At 43.7% G+C, this 26,742-nt stretch overlaps 1 protein-coding gene across 1 annotated transcript; it reads left to right on the forward strand.

Moving 5' to 3' along the window:
* Positions 1–443: 443 nt before the first annotated feature.
* haao (3-hydroxyanthranilate 3,4-dioxygenase) lies at positions 444–26,742 on the forward strand. Its single transcript, XM_033025551.1, has 10 exons — positions 444–652; positions 1,183–1,261; positions 7,637–7,720; positions 10,104–10,210; positions 13,438–13,527; positions 16,257–16,300; positions 20,520–20,668; positions 21,297–21,362; positions 25,070–25,152; positions 26,341–26,742. The coding sequence occupies exons 1-10, from the start codon at positions 579–581 to the stop codon at positions 26,420–26,422; spliced, it is 858 nt and encodes a 285-aa protein (XP_032881442.1). The 5' UTR covers positions 444–578; the 3' UTR covers positions 26,423–26,742.

Here is a 26,742-nt window from a genome sequence, read left to right on the forward strand (position 1 = left end):
CAGGTTAAATTATGGGCAAACGACGTTTTCGGTCAGGACGCTTCTTCAGACTGAAGAAGGGCCCCAAGCCGAAACACAACCTGTTCATATCCCTCCCCAGATACTGTCTGGCCCGCTGAGTTACCCCAGCACTTTGTGTTTTGCTCAATATTCAACAATCTGCAGTTCCTTGTGTCTCCAGCCAAATTATGCTTGATCCACGCAGATCACATGTTTCATTTCATCTTTCCAAGTTTCATCTCCACCAATGCAACGTAAAGACCTTCAGTGAAATTTTAAAAAGGCCTATGTCGAGCGGTGCATAATGCTTTTAAGAAAGCTGGGAGCAAATATCCGATAGCGAGCTGGGAGAATCAACCGGCGCTTGCAAATTGCTTGCAAATATATCACTACCACGAACGCGGAACAGTCTCCTCCCACCAACAATAACCAATCGCTGTTTGCTCCGGGTTTCCCAACTCCGTGGTGTCTTTAAAATAGGTCTGAAATAGTCAGGGGGCAGTGGATTTGTGAACGGTTTACTCTGACCCGGGCTTCTCATTCACAAGGTGGTCTTTAAGACAGTCTAGTGCAAAAGCATGGCGCTGCTCGTGGACAAATGGATTGCAGAAAACAAATCAAACTTCAATCCTCCCGTTTGCAACAAATTGATGTAAGCCTTGCCTTTAATATTCACAGAGCAGAGACCAAAATCATTCTAAAAAACGCTGTAAAAACCGCGGAAACTGTTCCGTGGATTTTGAACGGTTGGCGAGAACCAAAAATGCAACACCACTAATGTTCTCTGGATGGGATCCCCCCTCAATACAGTTAAAGGGCATTAGCAGTCTCGGTTTCATTTTCTATGTTTCCATCAGAATATTATAGTGTTTTTTTAATCCAATGTACTTGGTTGTAGAACTGGTGCCGTAATGAAGTCAATTACATAAATTACACTGATCCTGTTAGTTTATTTTTGTTTGCTTTACAATCCTCTCCATCCGTGCGATACAAGCAAAGTCAAGTGTTTTATTGTCATATGTACCGAAAGGGAACAATGACATTCTTACCTACCATTTGATACCACAGTTGTCTCCCATCTCAGACTAAAATGTGAAGATTTGAAATGTTGTTAACTTTGAATCCCTCTCCTAAATTGTTGTGCTTTTGGTTAATATTTAATTCTAAAATAATACTTTGCAGGCACGCTGGCCAGCTAAAGGTTATGTTTGTTGGAGGACCTAATGAAAGAAAAGATTATCATATTGAAGAAGGAGAAGAGGTAAAACTGAATTGCTTGGTGTATGCATGTGCCTATTTGGGCCAATTGGTGCGTGTGTACCATACCGTTTTCCTTTTGCATTTACCACATCTAATGGGGGGGGGGGGGGGGGTTATGGGTATCTTATTGTGTCTCCTTCCCTTGAGTACTCATCTATTTTTATTCAAAAGCATCAAAACAGTTTACTTCAATCCCAGAGGGAAGGAGTTCAATTGCAGGTAAAAGAAATGGGTCTGGAAATTAATGCATCGTCTAAAACAGCAATGTGTTTCAACATAACACTTTTTTTGAAATTTCTGTAAATATTGCAATCTTCAATTACAAGATCCTCCAGGCAGACTTGCTGGGTCATTTTCAGCACAGCACTAACTGCAGAAGTCTCATTTGATTAACTCAGTTGATCAACTGCAAGACCCCAGGAGCTACAAACACCCAGCCCAGAGGCTGTGATAGTGACTGTCATCTTGAAAGAGTCATATCATAACACACGCAACCCTCTTAGATTACCGAGGCTTAATGTTTGTGTGTTGAAGATATCTGTAGGTTGGTAAGTGCTCTGGCAAGGCACTGCTGGAAGAGTGACTTGGACAAACTTGTGAAGGAATCTGCAGGAGTATGGCCAACTGGGACTAGCTGTCCTGGAGGATATTCCAGGCAAGTCTCCGTAAACAGTAAAACCACAGATAAATGTATGTGGACGGCATGTTTGTATTCATGATAGTCTGACTGGAGAGCACGCAAACAAAAGCTTTTCACTGTATCTCGGTACACGTGACGGTAATAAACTAAACCAAACTACTCAACTAAATTCTTGCCTCCATCTGTGATGCCCTGGTCCCCATTAAAATCATTGGGACGTGTCACCATTTTGTTCTTCCTGGAATTCTCCATAATTCACATTTATTTTTGCTGCACTATATGTAGTTGTGAGTATTTGTCACTTTTTTCATCATTCCCATTCACTTAGATGTAGCAATTTTGAAACTTGCCAATTCATCTTGGCAACATTCATTTAATCTGATACTGTCTTTAAATTTCTAAGTGGATAACTCTGGTGTGGTTATTTGTCAATGGATAAATTATGATTTGTGTATAAAAGCATTTTCAAGTACCTGGCCTGTTTAAATCTAATTTCCCAGTTTTGTCCATCTGCCTCTCATCTCTAGGTGACTGACTTTATTTAAATTCAGACTCTGGTTTCTGACTGAACAATTTTTATATAATGTTGTGATCACTTTTCTCCAGTGGGTGCCTTGTCCCTTCACATAACAGGTCCCTTCACATAACAAGGTTCACTGTGTCAGAGTTTGTTTCCATGACTAATTGCTCCTGCAATCTGAATGGACTGCACTCCGTGAACTATCCAAAGTACGGTTTGCCAATTTGATTCTATGAAAATTTTTAAAAAGCAGCAATTATTAACTTGGCTTTGCTAAGGTTTATGATTATTTCTTGATTAACTCTCTCTCTCCAGAAGGTTTGTTGCTGCTGGAGTGGAGGAGTGTGCTGCACAACGCTCTTATCTTTTTTGTAAACTTATAATAATCAAACCTTCTGATTTTTCTGCAATAGATGTACTGTTACCGTGCTTTTCAGGAAGTGCCATCTCACCATCCTCCTTTTTCATTTTATTCATTTTAAACTTTTTTTGCCCTGCAGAATATACTTCCTATGTTGATTACTACATAACTACATCTCCGTGACACCTATTAAGTCAAACCAAATTACATTTTATTTGTTCCACTATTTTATTATGAATGCATCGTACATTCCAGTGGGTTAACATTTTATCGTACCTCATTACTTTGTTCAATGATGCACTATTTCTAGTAAATGCTCATCCCTTGAATAAAAGCAGAAAATGATGAAAACACAGCAGATGGTAAAGCATTTATAAAAAGAGAAACTGTGTTGATTTCAGGTTGGGCAATCTTCGACCAGAAAAATGTGTTTGTTTTTTTCATCTGTTGATACTGCCTGATTTATAAAGTAGGTCAAAGGGCCAGTTTCCATGTTGTATAGCTCTATGGCCTTGGGAGTATTTTCAACATTTTCTAATTTATTTCAAACTTTCAGCATCTGCAGGTTTATTTTGATCTTTTACCTTTAAATGAGAATTTGCCCTTCGTTGGTGCTCTGAATGAGTACGCCATTTGGTGCTAATACTGAAATCAGGAGATATATTTCAAAATAACCCAAAATATATTGGGATATTATTAATTTCTCTTGAAAATAGTTAGGGCAGTTTTCATGTGTAGTAAGGAACTGCAGATGCTGGTTTATACCGAAGATAGACACAAAATACTGAGATAACTCAGCGGGACAGGCAGCATCTCTGCAGTAATAATAATAATATATTTTATTGTCATTGCACATAAGTGCAACGAGATTTGGTATGCAGCTTCCATCCGATGTCATAACTTAAATACCTAATAAAATTTAGATTTAGATACCCCGAGAACATGGTTTGTAAAAAGAACATTAAAACAGTAAAACAGTCAAAACAGACTAAAGTGCAAATGTGTCTGTGCGACGTGACCATCCGAGGGAGACAGTTCATGAGGGTGGGGGACACTCAGCAGGGCTGGTTCAGAGCAGCTATAGGTCTGGGGATGAAGCTGTTCCTGAGTCTGGAGGTGTGGGTGTAGAAGGCCTTGTAACGTCTGCCGGAAGGAAGTAGTTCGAACAGTCCATTACAAGGGTGTGAGGAGTCTTTATGGATGCTGAGGGCCTTCCTGAGGCACCGTGGGTGGTGGTGTCCCATGGCTGGTAGCGGTGTCCCAGTAATCTTCTGCGCTCTGTGGACGACGCGCTGAAGAGCTCTCCTCTCCGCCTCCATGCAGCTGAGATACCACACAGAGATGCCATACGTTAGTATGCTCTCTGTCGTGCAGCGGTAGAAGGTTGTCAGCAGCTGTTGAGGCAGACCAGTCCTTTTCAATGTTCTCAGGAAGAACAGTCGTTGCTGTGCCTTTTTGACCAGTGCAGCGGTGTTGGTGGACCATGTAAGGTCCTCTAAGATGTGAGTGCCCAGAAACTTAAAGCTGGACACTCTCTCCACACTCCAGAGTGAAGAAATAGGTGACGTTTCGGGTCGCAAGAAGGGCGAAAAATCAACCCATTCCTTCTGTCCAGAGATACTGCCTGGCCCGCTGAGTTACTCCAGCATTTTGTGCCTATCTAGGGCAGTTTTCACCAAGATTGCTGTGTTAAAAACGGCAAGGTTGTCGGGTTAAGTTGTCAGGTTCCTGCTGCCGCGTCGCTGCGAGGACTATTGAGAAGTGCGTTTTGGACTTGAATAGTTTTCTATAGGGCAGCTTCAGTGATACAACCCTGGAAGGAGGGTTAGCATGTGTTTAAAGTGTGTCTACTCCCTACCCACCCTCCCCCAAGTCCTAGTACTGTTCCCAGCCGTACAAAAGCAAAATTCAATGCAACGTTGTGGGTGCGTCTTTCACAGGGATGCAGTAGAGAACACAACATGTATCTCTGACATGTATCACTGCAGTAAACACTGTGAGATGTAGGATTGTGTGTGTATATATTTTTTAAAGTGTGAGGGGCATTTAAAAATGTAAGGTGGTAGATTATTTTTAGAAACACGTGGCTGCAAATATTGAAACGGAAGTAAAAAAAACAAGCTGCAGGGGAAACTCAGTGGGTCCAGCAGCATCTGTAGAGGCAAAAGAATGGCCAACGTTTCAGGTTGGAGCATAGCCAATGTAAAGAGGTGCGATGGAGTGGTGAGTCAGGGGTTGGTAGGTAATGAGTGGAACCAGGTGACTTGGGGATGATGGAGCCAATGGAGTGAGGATCATTTAGTTTTACATTTTTTATCTGTTCGTTTCTTGGGATTTGAATAATGTGAGGAGTGGCCTTGAATTTTTGCATTCTTTTAATTAGCTCAGTTCCTCCAGCAGTACGTTATTTTGTCACTTGTTAGTCCAGTTTCTGTTGGTAAGTTGGAGAATTACGCACACTGAGAATTAAAGTTTCAGGTTGATGAAGGGTCTCATCCCAACCAAAAACATCACTTATCCATGTCCTCTGGGGATGCTGCTCATTGAGTTACTCCAGCACTTTGTTTTTGTTTGTAAATCAGCATCTGCAGTTCCTTGACAAAATGATGTGGGAAAAATACCTCAAAATCATCAGCTGAGGTGAATAATGCGCAGACCAATTTGCTGACAGGCATGAATCAATTTATACAAAAATAGCCTCAATTAATTAGTGTTAAATAAGTAATATGGCATTTGCAGTTCTTTTTTGATTTGTTAATATATGAGCCTATTTGTGGATTTTAGCGGGTAACCTTGTCCAGTGGTAATTTACGTTTCTCATAAGAAGGGGGTGGCGCAGCGGGTAGAGTGGTAGCTGGTAGCTGCCTCGCAGCGACAGGGACCCAGGTTCGGTCTTGTCCACGGAGTGCTGTTTGTGTGGAGTTTGCAATTTCTCCCTGTGACTGTGTGGGTTTCCTGTGGGTGTTCCGGTTTCCTCCCACATGCAGGTTTGTAGGTTAATTAGCCTTTGTAAATTGCCCCTCGTGTAGGGAGTGACTGCGAAAGTGGAATAACGTAGAAATGGTGTGAACGAGTGATTGATGGTTGGCGTGGATTCGGTGGGCCGAAGGGTCTGTTTCCATTCTGTATCTCTGAAGTTTAAAAAGTATCGAAAAGGCAAGTGCGATTCTTCATGTTGGTGTATCTATTCTAGAAGTTTTGAATTTTGTAACAATGTGTGTTACCAGTGCTTGGATCAATGTTTACACAAAATGATTGTGAAACTGCAACTTTTCTCTTCTGTACACATGTCAATGTACTTACGGACCCATGGACACGAGTTGTGTGGTTAGTCATTAACAACATATTGCAAATGCAATCACAGGAGAAGAATGTGTGCAGACTGCCTTATTCAGTCTGGAAAAAATACTCATGTCATCCATTTCTTTAATTCCATGGTCTTTCTCCTGCAATTTTGAAAGTTCATTTCACCATGTCACACGGAACTGTAGATGCTGAAATCTTGAGTAAACACAAAGTGATGGAGAAACTCAGTAGGTCAGGCAGCATCTCTAGAGGACACGGATAGGCAATGTTTCTCCTGTGGCGCAGTAGTATAGTTGCTGCCTTACAGCGAGGCCAATTAGGAGCAGACGAGGGCATTCGATCCAATTTGTGATCCCAGCTACAAAGACAGATGTAATAATAATAATGGATGGGATTTATATAGCGCCTTTCTAATACTCAAGGCGCTTAAACAGCAATGTATACAGCAATTCGTTTTTCCCCCGCACAATTAAAGCATGGAATAATCTCCACCCAACTATAGTTACCCAACCAGATGCAACTAAATTTAAAGTAGCTCTTACTTCCCAATAACCCTTTCTGGCTTAAGCCCTCCCTTCACCACCTCCAGTTTAAATTCCATTGGGAATATTTTGGAGGACCAAGAAACCAAGAACCAAGAACCAAGAGACCTGGGTTCGATCCCAACTATGGGTGCTGTCTGTACAGAGTTTGTACAGACTCCCCGTGATCGTTTGGGTTTTCTCCGAGATATTCGGTTTCCTCCCACGCTCCAAAAACGTACAGGTATGCAGGTTAATTGGCTTTGTGTATGGGTAAATTGTCCCTAGTGTGTGTTGGATAATTTTAGTGTGCGGGTGAGGATCGCTGGTCAGTGCGGACTTGGTGGAACGAAGGGCCTGTTTCCGCAATGTATGTCTAGGTATAGTAAGTGAGGAGAAAGTTGAACTTCTTCTGGAAACCCCTGCCCATTTTCCAACTTTCTTTCCCCTTCTGCAATCAGGTTTGCTTTTTCTTGGAGGTGTTTGGTAGGTTTTATATATTGTTTTTTCTTTCATTATTTATTTTAGCAGTCGTAGGGGAAATGTTTTCCACGTGTAGTGCTTAACACCGTGACATACATTTAACCTGCTGCTGATTTGTATAACTTGTTCTGTAAGTTTTTAGTTTCCTTCGATACCAAACCTAGTAAGTTTCTAACTTGATATTGGTGACCTGAAATAAAATTATGGCCCAATTCTAAGCTTTGAGTTAATCCTCCTGATCCCTTCGCCCGATGAACATTATTTCCAGCCTTAAGAGGAGTCCGCTCCTGAAACATTGCCTATGCATGTCCAGGAATGCTGCTTGACCCACTGATTTTCTCCAGCAATTTGTGTTGTAAGTAAGATTCCAGCATTCGCAGTTCCTTTTGTCAACATTAATTCCTCTCAGAATTACCTTTTTTTCCGCCAGTTTATTCTCCTTGCCCATTTTAATCTTGAACTTCTCCGCTATTGTAATAAGTTATAAATGATTTTTCAAGTTCTCGCCTGAATGATTCGTGTGTTTTTGTTTGTTTACTTCCTAGTTGTTTTACCAGTGGAAAGGTGACATGTGCTTGAAGATCGTAGAGAAAGGAAAACACAAAGATGTGCACATTCGAGAAGGAGAGGTCAGTGCAGTTTTTGAGATTTAACAAATTTAAAATGTATTTATTGAGTATTTCCAGCAGTTTTTAAAAATATATTTGGCTATATGTTGCATCTCCATTCCATGTTTGTGCACAGAGGAGGGGGAGAAAAAAGTCACCTATTTACATTTACATACAGGTCAGCTGTAGCTAACAAATTCTCATTATCGTCTCTCAGCCAGCAAACTTATGCCATTTAGTTTTTCTTTTCATTTCTTCTCCAACTCCGTCCAATTTATTACAGCTTAAAACATTCCTGTTTACTAACTTTCCCTCATCCTGATTTTTTAAAGCCATCGATCTGAATGTTGATTATATTCCTCCCTCCTGTAAAAGCAAGGATGATGACTCCTTTTCCTAAAGATCTGGAACTAGGGGGGCACCGTCTCAAAATATAGCATCAGTTGTTCAGGACAGATATGACAATACGTTTTTTAAAAAATTCATTCAGGTGGGAGTGAATTTTTGAGATTCTCTGTGAAGGAAGGCTCTGGAGGCTCGGTATATTGTATATTTGAGACGGGGTTCAATAGATCTTTGGATATTGAAGAGAATGGATGAATATAGTTTTAATATAAGAGAATGATGCTGAGGTGAAAGCATTCGTGATCTTATTGAATGGTCGAACAGTTACAAAGGGCCAAATGGCCTAACCTGTAGCGGCACCATACGTGGTGAATAAAGGTGAGATGTCAGGCCGGTTCAAAGAGTAATTTATTCAGTGGTGACGCGTTAGGTGGTGCGCTAACTATAATACAATGTTGCTGTAGCTGAGCGAGGTTGTTATCTCGGGCTCAGCTACATGTCGACTCCTGTAAGGTCTCGAGGTGAGAGACCTTAAGTAGCAGGACACTCCCTCTAGCCCATGACGTCACGTGCCCACCCTTGTATCTCCTGACGAGGGTTCGAGCATGAGTGGCCCGTGTTTAGGCTGACACCACAACCCTTCAATTTCTGATAATAAGGAACTGCAGATGCTGGTTTACCCAAGAAAGACATAAAGGGCTGGAATAACTGTAGATCTGTACATATAACAGCAAACTTTCTACCTCCAAACTTTACAATTCGCCACTCTTTATCCTTTTGGGCTTGCTCCTGTTTTTTTCATCTCTGCCTTTTGTCCGACAAACTGCCAATCAACAAAAAGCCCTTAACTGTGTTCACCTATTACCGAACATGCTTTGTCCTGCCCTTCTTTTCCTTTCTTTCCGATGTAATCAGTCTGAAGAAGGGTCCGGATGCGAAACGTCACCTAACCATGTTCTCCAGAGATGCTGTCTGACCCACTGAGTCACTCCAGCATTTTGCGTCTACTCTTTTATTTGTTTAGTTTAGAGAAACAGTGTGGAAACAAGCCCACCGACTTCATGCCGACCATAGATCATTCACACACTTGTTCCATGTTATCCCACTTTCCCATCCCACACACTAGAGGCCATTTACAGAGACCAATTAACCTGCAAACCTGCAGGGAGAACATATAAACCCTGCAGCACCCATTGTCGGGATCAAACCCAGGCCTCTGATGCTGTGAGGCTGCAGCCCTACCACTGTGCCACATTGTCTTATTTGTTATTTTGTGCAGTATGTTATTTTTGTGCAGTAGCTCCTTCCACATTTAACACCAAGCATTGATTGTACCAGGAGCAGCCTGTGACCTACGATTTCCTCTCCCAGTACAAACGTGCCAATCCCACCTCAAATGAGTTAAGGTGCCCAAATTAAAAGCTCCCTACTCCCATATTCCCATTTTGTCTGTAGGTATTAGTAACAAAGACCTAAAAGTGCATACATCACCTTTGATGGCTACATTGGATTGTAGAATCCAATTATTATTTTAAGATATATCTGCTGGTGATTACAGATTTTTTTTAAACTTCAATTTCATTAAAACTGTTATTGGGTGTAGTAATTAATGTAGACAGTGGACTTAAAGACAAATTGAGGAGTCTGGGCAGCTGAAGACAGAAGATGCAACACACTGTACCGTATTTGCATGGTTTGTTTCTTTACTTAAGTGTGCGGCAACAATCAGTGATAAAGAATGTATTTTCAAACAGATGATCCTCATTTGTAAATTACATTTTATAATTAACTTTGCAGACACTGTTGTTCTTTACTTTTCCATTTAATGTAATCACGTATCAGTAGTTTAGATGTGTTTTCAGAACATGCAGCATTTGAGGCTGATGTTCTGAGGGAGATGGGTGAGAATAGATATGGAGAAACTTGACATTAATCCTCAATGGAGAGACCAAGGGAGTTTAGGTGGTTAAATGAAGAAAATGTTTTGATTAGTTCTCAAATCCAAAGAGTCAAATTAATTTATTTTATTCCCTTCCTATCCTTCCCATATACAATTCAGATGTTCTTGTTGCCAGCTCGAGTACCGCATTCTCCACAGCGTCAGGCAAATACTGTTGGGCTGGTTTTTGAGAGGACTAGGCTGGAAACGGAGCTGGATGCACTCAGGTAAAGAAGGAACAGCAAGTTTTTCTTCATCTTGACTTTTTTTAATTTAAGGATAATAGTGAATGCAAACATTTTGTTAGATGATGAACCTTTTTAAAAACAAATATATTTTTATACTGGTGACATTTTAATTCAATTTATTTTAAATAGTTTCTAAATCTTTAACCACTGTGTTGACATTTGAGCTGCTCCTCCCTGCAATTACTGCACTGCACTGGTTCAGAGGTAACAAAACAGTTACATTACCATGACTTTAGAGTTTAGATGCTCCAGTTTAGATGCTCCATGCCTTTGGATGCTCCAGTTTCCTCCCACATCCCAAAGAAGTGTAGGTTTTCAGGTTAATCGGCGTGTGTAAATTTGCGCCTAATGTGTAGGGAGTGGATGAGCAAGTGGGATAACATAGAACTACTGAGAACGAGTGATCAATGGTCAGTGGGGACTCGGTGGGCCAGAGGGCCCAATGCCCTGGTGCATCTCTAAACTCTAAACCAAGACCTCCATGAAATGAAGATCAGGAGCTGAATGGGATAACATCAAAATTAATCTGCAAATAGCAGGAAAAGAGTGTTTTTTTCCAAAGGAGGCACACAGGGAAAATAAAGAATTTATCATATAGGGAATTCCTGGTCATTTCTGAACTTGAGAGGTAGGCAAAGTGATGCTTCTGTGTCTTAATTTCTGTTCTGCTGCTGACTAACATAATGATTTGGGTGGACAAAGTATCGAGTTCAACCTCTTGCCAAGGAGGAGTTGATTAACTGTGATTTTATTCCTGTTTTTCCCACAAAAATCAAGGTTGCAGGAAAGAAAACTGCACAGCTTCCCAAAGGATGCTGTTTAATGATCTTAACCACACACTAAGTTTGTTGACATTTTTCTTAAAAATCTGATTTTATTATTCTTTATAAATCAAGCACACCGAGGAAACATTCCACCATTGTTGCTTGGCGATTAGAGAAATGGTTCTGTTGATTAAAGAAAACGTTGATGTCATATCGGTTTACGGTGAAGGGGAAACGATTTATTAGGAATCTGAAGGGAAACATTTTCACACAAAGGGTGGTGGATGTATGGAACAAGCTGCCAGAGGAGGTAGTTGAGGCAGGGACTATCCCAACATTTAAGAAGCAGTTAGTCAGGTACATGGATAGGACAGATTTGGAGGCATATGGACCAAAAGGTGGGACTAGTGTATCTGGGCAAGTTGGGCTGAAGGGCCTGTTTCCATACTGTATCATTCTATGACACAGATAAGTTCATTAATTGCTGCTGAGTAGTATTCACCAGTGTGGTAGCTTTGATGAACTCTTATAAAAGTAAGATAGCTTTGAGTAAGCCACGGGATAATTTCATGGACATCGTTCAGCCTCTGTTATAGTAGAGTCCTTGATTTGTGTACACAGTGCCCTCCATAATGATTGGGACAAAGACCCATCATTTATTTATTTGCCTCTGTACTCCACAATTAGAGATTTGTAATAGAAAAAATCACATGTGGTTAAAGTGCACATTGTCAGATGTTATTAAAGGCCATTTTTAAACATTTTAGTTTCACCATGTAGAAATTACAGCAGTGTTTATACACAGTCCACCCATTTCAGGGCACCATAATGTTTGGGACACATGGCTTCATAGGCGTTTGTAATTGTTTGGGTGTGTTTAATTGGCTCCTTAATGCAGGTATAAGAGAGCTCTCAGCACCTAGTCTTCCAGTCTTTCCATCACTTTTGGAAACTTTTTTGCTGTTTATCAACATAAGCACCAAAGTTGTGCCAATGAAAGTCAAAGAAGCCATTATGAGAAGGAGAAACAAGAATAAAACTGTTAAGAGAAATCAGCCAAACCTTAGGCTTACCAAAATCAACTGTTTGGAACATCTTTAACAAGAAAGAGAGCACTGGTGAGCTTACAAATCGCAAAGGGACTGGCAGGCCAAGGAAGACCTCCACAGCTGATGAGAGAAGAATTCTCTCTAAAATAAAGAAAAATCTGCAAACACCTGTCCGACAGATCAGAAACACTCTTCAGGAGTCAGGTGTGGATTTGTCAATGATCACTGTCCGCAGAAGACTTCATGAACAGAAATACAGAGGCTACACTGCAGGATGCAAACCACTGGTTAGCCACAAATATAGGATGGCCAGGTTACAGTTTGCCAAGAAGTACTTAAGAGAGCAACAACAGTTCTGGAAAAAGGTCTTGTGGACAGATGAGATGAAGATTAACTTATATCAGAGTGATGGCAAGAGCAAAGTATGGAGGAGAGAAGGAATTGCCCAAGATCCAAAGCATACCACCTCATCTGTGAAACATGGTGGTGGGGGTGTTATGGCCTGGGCATGTATGGCTGCTGAAGGTACTGCCTCACTTATCTTTATTGAAGATGCAACTGCTGATGGTAGTAGCATAATGAATTCTGGAGTGTATAGACACATCGTATCTGCGCAAGTTCAAACAAATGCCTCAAAACTCATTGGCCGGTGGTTCATTCTACAACAACACAATAATCCCAAACACACTGCTACAGCAACAAAGGAGCTAAAGCTAAAAAATAATCAATTCTTGATTGCCAAGTCAATCACCCGATCTGAACCCAATTGAGCATGCCTTTTATATGCTGAAGAGAAAATTGAAGGGGACTAGCCCCCAAAACAAGCATTAGCTAAAGATGGCTGCAATACAGGCCTGGCAAAGCATCACCAGAGAAGACACCCAGCAATTGGTGATGTCCATGAATCACAGACTTCAAGCAGTCATTGCATGCAAAGGATATGCAACAAAATACTAAACATATCTACTTTCATTTACATGACATTGCAGTGTCTCAAACATTATGGTGGAGTAAAGAAGCAAATAAATAAATGATGGGTTTTGGCCCAAACATTATGGAGGGCACTGCACTAATCATGATGTAAAATATTATTTCGGACAGTTTCTTCCCAGCTATTATCAGGCAACTGAACCATCCTCTCGCCAACTAGAGAGCAGTCCTGACCTCCCGTCTCCCTTATTGGAGACCTTTGCACTAAACGTTATACCCTTTATCCTGTATCTATACACTGTGGATGGCTTGATTTTAATCATCTATATTCTCTTTGCTGATGGAATAGCACACTACAAAAGCTTTTCACTGTACCTCTACACACGTGACAATAATAAACTAAACTACTTTTTCCAATAAGATACAAATGAAGGACGATTAATAATGTTATTTCTTTTGACAGATATTATGTAGGGGATTCCACTGATGTGCTGTTTGAGAAATGGTTCTACTGTTCGGACCTGGGCACTCAGCTTGTACCAATCATAAAGGAGTAAGATTTCTTCTATGACATTTTTATTTTTCATAACTTGGGGTACAGTGAAGTGCGCCGGATCTGGGTCTTGATTGCTGTTGTTCTTAAAGATGAGACGTTTGCAGAGTCGGCATGGAACCTTTGCCCCCTGGTTTAAATGCAAAATTTCAATTGGTAGGCTTTTAATGGCAGGCGACACTGGGGTCCAAACATTATGGAGGGCACTGTACTTCAAAGGTTCAAAGGTTATTTTATTGGTCACATACACCTAGGTGTAGTGAAATGCTTCTTGCCATGCAGCACATAAAGAAAGAATACAGACATAACAGTAATAAAGAAATTTAAACATAAAAACATCCCCCCACAATGGTTCCCATTATGAGGGAAGGCACTCCAGTCCCCATCCCCAGTTCACCCATAGTCGGGCCTATTGAGGCCTCCACAGTTGCCTCCACGGAGGCCCGATGTTCCAGGCCGTTCTCGCCAGGTGATGGTGCTCCGGCGTCGGGAGAATCCTCACAGCGGCATGGGACACCTGGAAAGGCCACTTCCCTTACCGGAGACTGCTTGGGTCTCCAGTAAGGGAAGTACCGATTAGTACTTGGGGTACTAATCATGATGAAAAATCTTATTTCGGACAGTTCTGGTAGAGTTTCCAGTCAGCATTCATAAACTTGGTGATAGAGCCATACAGCATGGAAACATGCCCTTCATTCCAACTTGCCCATGCTGATCAACATGCCCCATCTACACTTGTCCCATCTGCCTGTGTATGGCCTTTATCCCTCCAAACCTATCCTTGTACCCATCCAAATGTTTTTAAACATTGTGATAGTACCTGCCTCAGCTACCTGCTCTGACAGGTCGTTTCACATACCCATCACCCTTTGTTTGGGAAAAACTTGCCCCTCCGATTCCTATTAAATCTTTCCCCTCTCACCTTAAACCTACGTCCTCTGCTTCTTGATTCCCCTACTCTGGATAAAAGACCATGCATTCCCCCTGTCTATTCTCCCTCCTCCCCCGCCATACGAACATACACACAAACCTGGTGATTCTGGATTCCTCCCAACCCAGCAAGGACACCCGATTGGCACAGCCCGCAGAAGCCCACAACTCCTGGCCTCAAGCAATCCATCCGCCTTCACTTCCCAGTAGCCAGAGTCCAGACTCATGTGCCCATTCACACTATAAGACAAATCATTCAATTTTTTTGCAAGATTTATGTCATGACATCACTTTTTATTGCATAAGCATTCCGAGAAGATGGTTCTAGATAGGTTCCAGTCTTTGTCATTAATGGCAGGAGAACATTTCCCCATAATTCGGGCAGTAGAGTTGCTGCCTTACACCGCCAGAGACCCTGGTTCATCCAGGCCACAGGTGCTGTCTCTACGGAGTTTGTATGTTCTCCCCGTGACGTGCGTGGGTTTTCTCTGGGTGCTCCGGGGTTTCCTCCAATATTCCAAAGACGTTCAGGTTTGTAGGTTAATTGGCTTCTGTAAATTGTCCTTAGTGTGTAGGATAGTGCAAGCATATGGGGTGATGACTAATCGGTGCAAACTTGGTGAGTCCAAGGGCCTGTTTCCACGCTGTATCTCCAAAATCTAGCGTCTTCATTTCTGTGTTGTCTGCTCCAAGTTTCTGCATGGTGTTCACACCAATTCTATGTTATGAATCTTTCTCATCCACTTCCCGTACACGAGGGACAATTTACAGAGGCCAATTAAACTACAACCCCACACATCTTTTGGCTGCGGGTAGAAATCTATGCGGTCACATGGAGAAGGTGCAAACTCCACACAGACAGCTCCTCAGGTCAGGAATGAATCCCTGTCTCTGGTGTTGTGAGGCAGCAGCTCTACCAGCTGTGCCACTGTGCACTCTGTGTGAAATGGAAATGACCAGTTCCTGGTGTGCACTTATTTCCTCTGCTCCACTTTGGCAACCTTTTGCAATACCTGACCGATGCGAGGATCAAACCCAGGTCTGTGGCACTGTGAGGCAGCAGCTCTACAGACTGTGTCCATTGAGCTGTAGCATGCTCCATACATCCTCTCCCATCTTTATTTACTCCATACTATGCTCCACTGGAGAACAATACCAGTTATCTGGCCAGTCTGTACAGGGCCCTAGTGAGACCACACCTGGAGTATTGTGTGCAGTTGTGGTCTCCAAACTTGAGGAAGGATATTCTTGCTATTGAGTAAGTGCAGCGTAGGTTTACAAGGATAATTCCCGGGAAGGTTGGACTGTCATATGTTGATAGATTGGAGCGGCTGGGCTTGTATACTCTGGAATTTAGAAGGATAAGTGGGGATCTTATTGAAACATATAAGATTATTAAGGGTTAGGACATGCTAGAGGCAGGAAACATGTTCCCAATGTTGGGGGAGTCCAGAACCAGGGGCCATAGTTTAAGAATAAGTGGTAAGCCATTTAGGACGGATATGAGGAAAAACTTTTTCACACAGAGAGTTGTGAGTCTATGGAATTCTCTGCCTGAGAGGATGATGGAGGCAGGTTCTCTGGATGCTTTCAAGAGAGAGTTAGAGAGAGCTCTTTGTGATAGAGGAGTTAAGGGATATGGAGAAAAGGCAGGAACGGGGTACTGATTGTGGATCATCAGCCATGATCACATTGAAGGCTCGAAGTGCTGGCTCGAAGGGCCGAATAACCTACTCCTGCACCTATTGTCTATAAGTCATCACACCAACAAATCAGCTGAAAAATAATCTTTGTTTCAGATATTTCAACTCTGAACAACATAAAACCGGGAAACCCAATCTAGGTACAGAAAATATGCATAATTCAAATCCAATCTGCTGATGACATTTTTTCGGTGAATTTGGTTAAATATTATGCTAGGCATATCTATCTATCTATCTATCTATCTATCTATCTATCTATCTATCTATCTATCTATCTATCTATCTATCTATTAATATATAAAACTCTCGCCCCATCCGTCCGGCTGGCGTCCGGCTGCCTTTCTGCCTTTCGATTCGTTCCCGCCGTGCGATGTCACAATGCCCGATGCTCGCAGACGTCCAATCGCGATGCCCGACGCTCGCAGACGTCCAATCGGAATGGATCCATTTACATGTACGGCTTCCGGCCGCATTTCTTCCTTTGATTCCCTGCAACTCCGAAACCAGACGCAGAATCGCCGACATCTTTTCCATTTCGGTAGAGATTTCACTTTTCTTTCTAAGTATCCGCTCCTCATTACATTTCGTCGTGTTTAAGTAATAATAATAATAATGGATGGGATTTATATAGCGCCTTTCTAATACTCAAGGCGCTTTACATCGCATTATTCATTCACTCCTCAGTCACACTCGGTGGTGGTAAGCTACTTCTGTAGCCACAGCTGCCCTGGGGCAGACTGACGGAAGCGTGGCTGCCAATCTGCGCCTACGGCCCCTCCGACCACCACCAATCACTCACACACATTCACACACATTCACACACAGGCAAAGGTGGGTGAAGTGTCTTGCCCAAGGACACAACGACAGTATGCACTCCAAGCGGGATTCGAACCGGCTACCTTCCGGTTGCCAGCCGAACACTTAGCCCATTGTGCCATCTGTCGTCCCGAAAAGTACACGTTTTTAATCAAATCCTCCCCCCCCCCCCCTCCCCCCCCAATATTTCAAAACTAAACTGGCTTCTCACCCATACAAGCTGCACCAGCCCCAGCCCCTGCTGAACGTTCCATCGTGTGATGTCACAATGCCCAATGTTCACATATGTCCAATCGGAATGGATTTATTTACATATGCCTATGCAGGAGCCCCAGCCAATGGTGAACGTTCCATCGTGTGATGTCACAATGCCCAATGCTCAAATACATTGTTGCCATAGAGAGGGAGTACAGAGAAGGTTCACCAGACTGATTCCTGGAATGTCAGTACTTTCATATGAAGAAAGACTGGATAGACTCGCCTTGTACTCGCTAGATTTTAGAAGATTAAGGGGGTATCTTATAGAAACATATAAAATTCTTAAGGGGTTGGACGGGCTATATGCAGAAAGATTGTTCCGGATGTTGGGGAAGACCAGAACAATGGGTCAAAGGTTAAGGATAAGTGGGAAAGCAGAATCGCCAACATCTTTTCCATTTCGGAAGAGATTTCACTTTTCTTTCTAAGTATCCACTCCTCATTACATTTCGTCGTGTTTAAGTGCACGTTTTTAATCAAATCCCCCCCCCCCCCAATATTTCAAAACTAAACTGGCTTCTCACCCATAGAAGCAGCACCAGCCCCAGCCCCTGGTGAACGTCCCATCGTGTGATGTCACAATGCCCGATGCTCACAGATGTCCAATCGGAATGGATTCATTTACATATGCCTTTGCAGGAGCCCCAGCCCCTGGTGAACGTTCCATCGTGTGATGTCACAATGCCCAATGCTCAAATACATTGTTGCCATAGAGGGAGTACAGAGAAGGTTCACCAGACTGATTCCTGGGATGTCAGGACTTTCATATGAAGAAAGACTGGATAGACTCGGCTTGTACTCGCTAGAATTTAGAAGATTGAGGGGGGATCTTATAGAAACTTACAAAATTCTTAAGGGGTTGGACAGGCTAGATGCAGCAAGATTGTTCCCGATGTTGGGGAAGTCCAGGACAAGGGGTCACAGTTTAAGGATAAGGGGGAAATCTTTTAGGACTGAGATGAGAAAAACATTTTTCACACAGAGAGTGGTGAATCTCTGGAATTCACTGCCACAGAAGGTAGTTGAGGCCTGTTCATTGGCTATATTTAAGAGGGAGTTAGATGTGGCCCTTGTGGCTAAAGGGATCAGGGGGTATGCAGAGAAGGCAGGTACAGGATACTGAGTTGGATGATCAGCCATGGTCACATTGCAGACTCGAAGGGCCGAATGGGCTACTCCTGCACCTAATTTCTATGTTTCTAAGTTTCCCTCTCCTCACCCCTCTCCCTCTTCTCCCCCTCCTCCTCCCACCCCATCCCTCTCTCCCCCACCCCCTTCCCTCTCTGCCCCACCCCCTTCCCTCTTTCCCCTCGCCCCGTTCCCCCTACCCCTCTGTCCCTCCTCCATTACTCCCCTTACCCCTCCCTCCCCACTCTTCTACTTCTCTTCCCCTTACCCCACCCCTCTCCCTCCCCACCCCTCCTCCTCCCCCTCTCCCCTCCCTCCCCTCTTCTCACCCTCCCCTCTGCCCACCCCGTCTCCCTCGTCCTCCCTCCCCCCACCTGTGTGGTTAGGGGGTGGTTAGTGTAAGTGTGATGCCGCAGAACCCCCCCCCCCCCCCCACAAACGCGCGTTGGGGAAACAGACCCAACGGGTCTGCACTTGGTCTAGTTATTATATAAAACTGTGTGCCTACCGCCGTCCGTCCAGCGTCCATCCGGCTGCCTGCCTTTCTTCCTTTGATTCGTTGCTACGCCGAAACCAGAAGCAGAATAGCCAAGTTTTTTTCCATTTCGGTAGAGATTTCACTTTTCTTTCTAAGTATCCACTCCTGATTAAATGTTGTCGTGTTTATCTACACATTTTTAATCAAATCCTTCTCCCCCCCCCCCACATTTCAAAAGAAAACTGCTTCTCACCCATAGAAGCAGCCCCAGCCCCAGCCCCAGCCCCTGGTGAACGTTCCATCGTGTGATGTCACAATGCCCAATGCTCACAGATGTCCAATCGGAATGGAATCATTTACATATGCCTTTGCACCAGCCCCAGCCCCAGCCAGATCCCCAACCTGTGTTGAAGCGCGTCATCACGTGTGTGGGAATAGAGAAAGAGGATTGGGGGTGAAAGGGAATGGGGAACAGATGGACTGTCCCTACCCCTCCCCCTTCCACTCTCCCTCCCCACTATTTCCCCTCTCTCCCCCCACCCCTCTCCCCCTCCCTCCACACTCTTACCCCTCCCTCCCCTACCATATCCCTCACCTCCCCCTCCCCCACACCTCTCTCCCCCTCCCCTATCCCTCTCTCTCCCTCCCCATCCCTATCTCCCTCTCCTCCCCCTCCTCCTCCCACCCCCTTCCCTCTCCCCCCTTCCCTCCCCAACCCCCTTCCCTCTCTCCCCCAACCCCCGCCGCCCACCCCCCTTCCCTCCCCCACCCCTTTCCCTCTCTCCCCCACCCCCTTCCCCCACCCCTCTCCCCCTCCCTCCACACACTTACCCCTCCCTCCCCAACCCCATCTCCCTCCTCCCCATCCCTCCCTCCTCCCCCTCTCCATCTCCCTCTCCTCCCCCTCCTCCCAACCCCATCCCTCTTTCCCCCACCCCCCTTCCCTCTCCCCCTTCCCTCCCCATCCCTTTCCCTCTCTCCCCCACCCCTTCCCCCTCCCCACTCTTCCCCCTCCATCCACACTCTTCCCCCTCTACCCCCTACCCCATCTCCCTCCTTGCCTCCCTCCCCCTCACCTCTCTCCCCCTCCCCTCTCCTCCCCCACCCCTCTCTCCTCCCCTCTCCATCTCTCTCTCCTCACCCCTCTCCCATCCCTCTCTCCCCATCCCCCTTCTCTCTACCCCACCCCCTTCTCTCTCTCCTCTGTCCCCTTCCCCTCTGTCCCTTTCCATCTCCCTCTCTCCTCACCCCTCTCCCTCCTTCCCTCCCACCCCTCTCCCTCCTCCCCTCCCACCCCCTCTCTCCCCCCTCTCCCACCCCTCTTCACCCCCATCTCCTCCCCACCCCCTTCCCCTCTCTCTTGCACCGCTACCCCTCTCCCACCCCCTACCCCTCTCCCACTCCCACCCCCACCCCTCTCCCCCCCTTCCTGCCCTTCCCCCCCCTCCCCCCGCAAACGCGCATTGGGGAAACAGACCCGACGGGTCTGCACTTGGTCTAGTTATTATTAAAGACAGAAGTCTCTACACATTTTGCTTCCAGTCGATATGCCTAGAGCTCACACTGTGCCCTCAAATTTCTTGTACTCTGCACATTCAATTGGAATGACGGCTCATAGTTGTTTAGGAGAATAGAATGAACAGCATTAATCTAGCTTTTATGTTTCATTTAATTCACAGACAATTTAAGGAAAGAACTTCCATTTTGCATAAATACTGTCAGTACTGTTATGAAGCCCTTTATCTTAAAAGACTGGCTCCATAGCTACAGTAAGGATATTAAAATGAAGCCGCTCGTGGATATGTTTGGTGACCACTTTGAAACTCAGGTGAAATTATTTAATTGAACTTAACTCCAATTAAATTTAGTGATTTTTTTTTGAGGGGGGGGGGGGGGAGGAAGGAGCATACCTTTATAAATTGAAGTAATAATGCACAGATTATTACAGGATTGCAGGAATAAGTGGGTTAGCATATGATGAACGCTTGATAGCACTGGGCCTCTACTCGCTGGGGTTTAGATGGTTGAGGGGGGACCTCGTTGAAATTTACAGAATAATGAAAGACATAGATAGAATGGATGTGGATAGGATGTTTCCACTGGTGGGAGGGTCTAGGACCAGAGGTCATAGCCTCAGAATTAAAGGGTACTCTTTTAGAAAGGAGATGAAGAGGAACTTCTTTAGTCAGATGGTAGTTAATCTGTGAAACCCATTGCCACAGAGGGCTGTTGAGACTGCCCGTGGATATTTTTAAGGTAGAGTTAGACACATTTTTGACTGGAATGGGTGTCAGGGGTTATGGGGAGAAGGATGGAAAATGGGATTAGGAGGCAGATATCAGCCATGATTGAATGGCGGAGTAGACTCTATGGGCCGAATGGCCTAATTCTACTATAACTTGTGAACTTGTAAATTACAAATATTAACCAAATGTCTTATTGTTTTGTTCTGATAGACCATAGTGTATGGGACTGGAAAGGGTGAAGGCAAAGTGAGTGCAGACATTTGGCTATGGCAGTTGGTGAGTGATTACTATTGTTTTATCTCAATATTTTGGCAATGTGTACAAATTTAATCAGTTACAAAACCTGGAAAAGGTACTGTACCAAAAGTAAAGTATCGCTGTGCAGATACTGCTGATGTAAACGGTTTGCAAATTGCTGCCACCAAATTACCCTGACGTAATAAAACCTTCGCTGTGTGGATTAAGGCTCCACAAAGTTAAGGGCAAGTTTTCTCTCTACTTTTCAACACCACTGAAACAGAAGGAGAGAAAATTGATTAAGACCTAGGAAAAAAAAACACAGCACTGCAGTAACTCATTAATAAGTAATGTTTCAAGCCAAGGTCTTCTTCAGACTCACTGACCCAATAGGTTACGAGCACAGTGAGAGCTCACACCCAATCACACAGATATATTTTGTTTTGCCTTCTCCCCACTTCAAATGGTTTCTGAAGAAAGTTTAGTGGAAATGTGTTAAAGCTGAATGAGCTCTGCATACACTTTTGTTCTTAATTTTTATCAATCATACTTTTCCATGTTTTTAAAAATTCCACAAATGGAGAGTTTGAGAAGTGTGGCATCTGTTCGCTCATTTCGTTATACTACCATTAAAACACTCCAATAAAATAAACCACTTTTGACCAGAATGTCACTTGGAGAGATACAATGTATGAACTGGGCCACTCTGTCACTGCTGAAGGCTGTTTAGAAAGTCTGCATTCATTTACAATACAATACAATACAATTCAATTTATTGTCATTTGGACCCCTTGAGGTCCAAACGAAATGACGTTTCTGCAGCCATACATTACAAACAAATAGACCCAAGACACAACATAATTTACATAAACATCCATCACATTGCTGTGATGGAAGGCCAAAAAAACTTATCTCTCCACTGCACTCTCCCCCCCGATGTCAGAGTCAAAGTCAAAGCCCCCGGCGGGCGATGGCGAATTGTCCCGCGGCCATTAAAGCCACGCCGGGTGATGCAAGGTCGCACACCGGGTTCTAGATGTTAGAGCCCCCGGCGTGCGCTCGCAGTCCCGCGGCCATTCCAAGCCGCGCGGGGCGGTGCTGTAAGGCCCCGCTCCAGGAGCTCTTCAACCCCGCAACTCGGGCGGGAGAAGTCGCCGTTGCGGAAGCCCTGAAAAGCGGTCTCCCTCCAGGGACCCGCGGGCTCCCGGTGCCGCCGTCCGCCAGACCCGCAGTTGCAGCCACCGAATCTCCGGAGGTCGGGCCGCAGCAGCGTCCACCACCGCTCCACCCGCTCTGGACTCGGCCAGCTCCGCGACGGTGAGGTGAGTAGTCGGCACCAGAGCCCCCGGTCTTCCTGTTGGAGGCCGCTCCTCGTTGCAGCCCCAACGACAACGGAGACCCGACAAAGAAAAGGTCGGGTCTCCCGTGCAGGGAGAGATTTAAAAGTTACCCCCTCCCCCCCACACCACCCCACCCCCCCACACACATACCCCAACAAAAAATAACAAAAACTACATAAAAACATAGACATAAAATAATAAAAACGCAGACGGACTGCAGAGGCCGCTGCTGACGAAAGTCGCGCCACCCCCTTTCTCATTGGACCCACACATGTTCCCTCAGTCACTTCTCAGTCAGCTAAGCACAGTGAAACAAAGCTCGAGTGATTAATACTAACCCATGCCTTCTGTGCCATTTATTTCATAATAATAAAACTAATGGTGGTTGTAAATGAAAGATATGTAATGACTAAATGGTGAGAAGATGAGGAAGTGGAGGTCAAAAAAGAAATCAAGATGAGAGGTGAAGTAAGTTATAATGTATGACAGGATGCCAAGGGTGTTGGTTGGGAAATTTGTTTTCATCTGGGAGGAAAACTGGTCAGGAAGGCGGAGGAATCAGGAGACTGTAGGGGTGAAACTGAAGCCATCCGGGGATGAGCAGTTATTCAATGCTGAGATGGAGGGAGACGTTGGTTGATAGATAGCAAGAGTTTTAAGGAATGGTACAATGACAAAATAATAACATTTGTAGAAAAGAAAGCATGTGAGGAACAAAGAAATGAGGTTGGAGCAGATGATTTGCAAGTTCATGGAAGTGTTGACTTTTGTAGGTTTTGGACATGCTCACAGGCAGAACCTACCTCCTGCTCGACTGATCTGGGAGATCTGGGGTCTGATGCCTGACTCAAGTCCAGGATCTGCGGCCTTTCCAGTGGCAAAGATGCAAATGTTTTGGAGAGGCTGCAGAAGAAATTTACTGAAATAACTTTGGGGAGAAAGTACTTTAGTCATGTAGACAGACTTCAGAAACTAGGTCTGTTCTCCTATGGTGGAGATATTTGTGAGGAAATCTGATGGAGGCATTCAAACTTGTGAATCTATAGCCACAGAGAAACTGTTCTCAGTAGCAAAGGATTAACAACTGACGGTTAAGAACATGGTCATTGGCAACAAGGACTACAAGTACAGTGAGGAAAAGTCTTTCTCTACAGCCAATGGTTTGGGATGCATTACCAGAGCTACTGCTGAAAGCAAATCAACTCACAGAATTCAAAAGGAAAGCTGGTTAAGGACCAAAGAGGTCGCCATGGAAATAAATCGATACTTTTTTTACTCGTAGGTTTAGTCGTAGTAGGTCAGCATGTTAGTTGAGGGGAGTCGAAGGTAGTCGTAGATAGTCTTCATCATAGTTGAAGGGAGGTTGAAGGAGGTCGTCTTCACTCTCCACTATTCGGTGTCCAATTTTCCCAAAGAGAGTCAAATCTGGTCTTCAACACAGTCGAAGAAGGCCAAAGGAGGTCTTTTACATAGTCGAAGGAGGTCTTCAACATGTCCTTTTTTCAAACTCTCCTAAACTCTTCTAAACTCGCCAATTAGGTTGCCCAAGTGGGACAGCCCCTTAAGTAAGCTTAAACCAAAGAAATATGTTTTCTTAAAATTCTTCTTCTTTCGTGTCCATGTTCCATGTTTCAAATGTTGACATTGCTGTAATCGTCCATCCTGAAAATGATGGAAGCTACTGGCGACAATCAGTGGGAGCCATCACTTGTTGCAATAGATGATGGTGATAGCAGAATATAGAATATATATTAAGCAGTACCTTTCCCCTTTCTCCACTTCCATCTGTGCTATACATCATTGACGTTAATGTGTTTGGCATTTTGCACTGATTAGACCTGGCACAGGATTTGAGTGTCAATGTTCCCCAGAGTGTAGAATGTCAGCAAGATTGAACCACACAGATCAATCGATCAAATGGTGCCAGAACAACATGGCTTTCAATGTCAGTGAGTTCAAGGATTTGTGGACTTTGGAAGAGAAAGGACAAGGATCCCCAAATCTGTCCTCATTAATGGGACGATGAAGATCTGTCTTGGACCCAGCACATTGATGCAATCATAAAGAAAGCTCATGAACTTCTCTACTTTCTTAGAAGATTGAGGAGATTCCGCATGTTAACGAATACTCTCTTGAACTTCTACAAGTGTACTGTCGAGAGCATGTTGACTGGTTGCATCACGTTCTGGTTTGGCAACTCAAATTCCCAGGAATGAAGATAATTGCAAAAAGTGAAGAACACAGCCCTGTTTCAGGATGTGTGACCATAAAACACTCATGACTCCTGAATTCATAAGTGGTAGTTGACAAAGCTCTGCATGGTTGCTGCCTTGTTTGGATCACCAATGTCCAAAATCAATACCTCTGCTCAAATTTAATTTTCTTCTTCAATATATTATTTTTCAGGAGGGTACATCCAGGGTGGTAATGGGTGGCAAAACTATCAGCCTAACAGCCGGAGACAGCCTTCTCATCCCTTTAAACACAAAGTAAGTGTGTATTTTTGCATAGAAAGGGATCATTTGCTCATTGAGGACCTAATGACATTGTGTAAAAGCAATTCAACTAGTCTCCCCATCGCTACTCATAATTCCTCATAATCCCTGAAAATTCTGTCCTTTCAGGTACCTCCCCAGCTCCTTTCAAATGCTGCAATTGAGTCTGCCTCCACCACTAACCCGAGCAGTACATTCTAAAACCTAAGCACTTAAAGAAAAATTAATCTTTCCCTTATTTTGTTTTTTTCCCCTCTATCCTCATTTATTCCATCTCTCGATTCTTGAACTCTCGGTCAATGGGAGTAAGTTATTTGGTCAATCTATATCCTGCATGAATTTAAATGCCTGTTGGACTTTTGTTCAAACCTTCTATTTTCCTGGGAGAATTACCTTGGGTTCTTTAGTCTATCCACATAAACAAAATCCCTCATCCCTGGAATCATGACGATAATAGTTACGATGATGCACAGTCTTTTGCCCATGGTGGGCAAATCAAAGGACTTGAGCTTAAGGTGAGAGGGGCAAGATTTAACACGAATCAAAGGGCCAACATTTCTACTCAGAATGTAGTGGGTATATGGAATGAACTGCCAGAAGAGGTAGTTGAGGCAGGTACTAAAACAGTGTTTAAAGGACACCTGGACAAGTGTAGATGGGGCATGTTAGGCAGCATGGGCAAGTTGGGCCGAAGCGCCTTTTTCCACGCTCTATGACTCAGTTCAAGCAAGTGGGACTTGCTTGGTTAGGTAAATTTGTAGGCATGGATGAGTTGAGCCAAAGGGCATGCTTGTGGACTCGACATTTTTGGAATAAAAAGTATGGGCAGATAACAAATTTGAATGTTGCTGGCAACATCTGCACCTTATGAAAGAATGAAAACAAAATCAACTTCTTTCTAAATATAGCCACAAAGTGCTGGGGTAAACGAATGGATAAGACAGTATCTCAGGAGAAAAAGGATGGGTGACGTTTTGGGTAGGGTTCCAACACGAAATGTCGCCCGTCCTTTTTCTCCAGAGTTGCTGCCAGGCCTGCTGAATTGCTCCAACATATGGAGCAGGAAGATGCAGGGTTTTATTTACTGCGCTCTGAGTCCAGAGATAAAGTATTAATACTGCTGGAAAAAGAGAATGCATGTGTATTAAGTTCAAGCCTGCTGCCTTTTTCTTTACATACCAGGTACACATGGAAAAGGGATGAAGGAACTATCGCACTTTGTGTCATTCAAGATGCAGGAAGAAAAAGATCATATGAGAAATAAGACCTCAAAGCAATGAATATTTTCATTTTACTCAAATAATTTAAACTTAATTCTCAATATTGCAATCATAGATTTTGTATCAGTAATTAATATCCAAAGGTTCCTATAAAAGACTGAAAACAATAACATTATTCTGTCAATCATGACGTGAACAGAACTATAACAATGATTCAGACATGTATCATCATGAATTTGTAACCAAATATATTCCAATTATTGAAAATCATTGCTTTGGTACTATAACATTGTGCTATTTAATTTAGTATTTTAATTGCATCGTATGTCTACTATGTAAATGAAATCCTTGAATTTAAAAGTTT

Source organism: Amblyraja radiata, chromosome 8 (genome assembly GCF_010909765.2).
Source record: "Amblyraja radiata isolate CabotCenter1 chromosome 8, sAmbRad1.1.pri, whole genome shotgun sequence".
NCBI lineage: Eukaryota > Metazoa > Chordata > Chondrichthyes > Rajiformes > Rajidae > Amblyraja > Amblyraja radiata.

What these genes read in the sequence shown, in the direction of transcription:
- haao (XM_033025551.1), top strand. Translation starts at nt 579, where the DNA reads ATGGCGCTGCTCGTGGACAAATGGATTGCAGAAAACAAATCAAACTTC. An exon ending in TGCACATTCGAGAAGGAGAG is followed by an intron (nt 7,721 to 10,103) that starts GTCAGTGCAGTT and finishes TATACAATTCAG; the next exon opens with ATGTTCTTGTTGCCAGCTCG. An exon ending in GTGACCACTTTGAAACTCAG is followed by an intron (nt 20,669 to 21,296) that starts GTGAAATTATTT and finishes TTGTTCTGATAG; the next exon opens with ACCATAGTGTATGGGACTGG.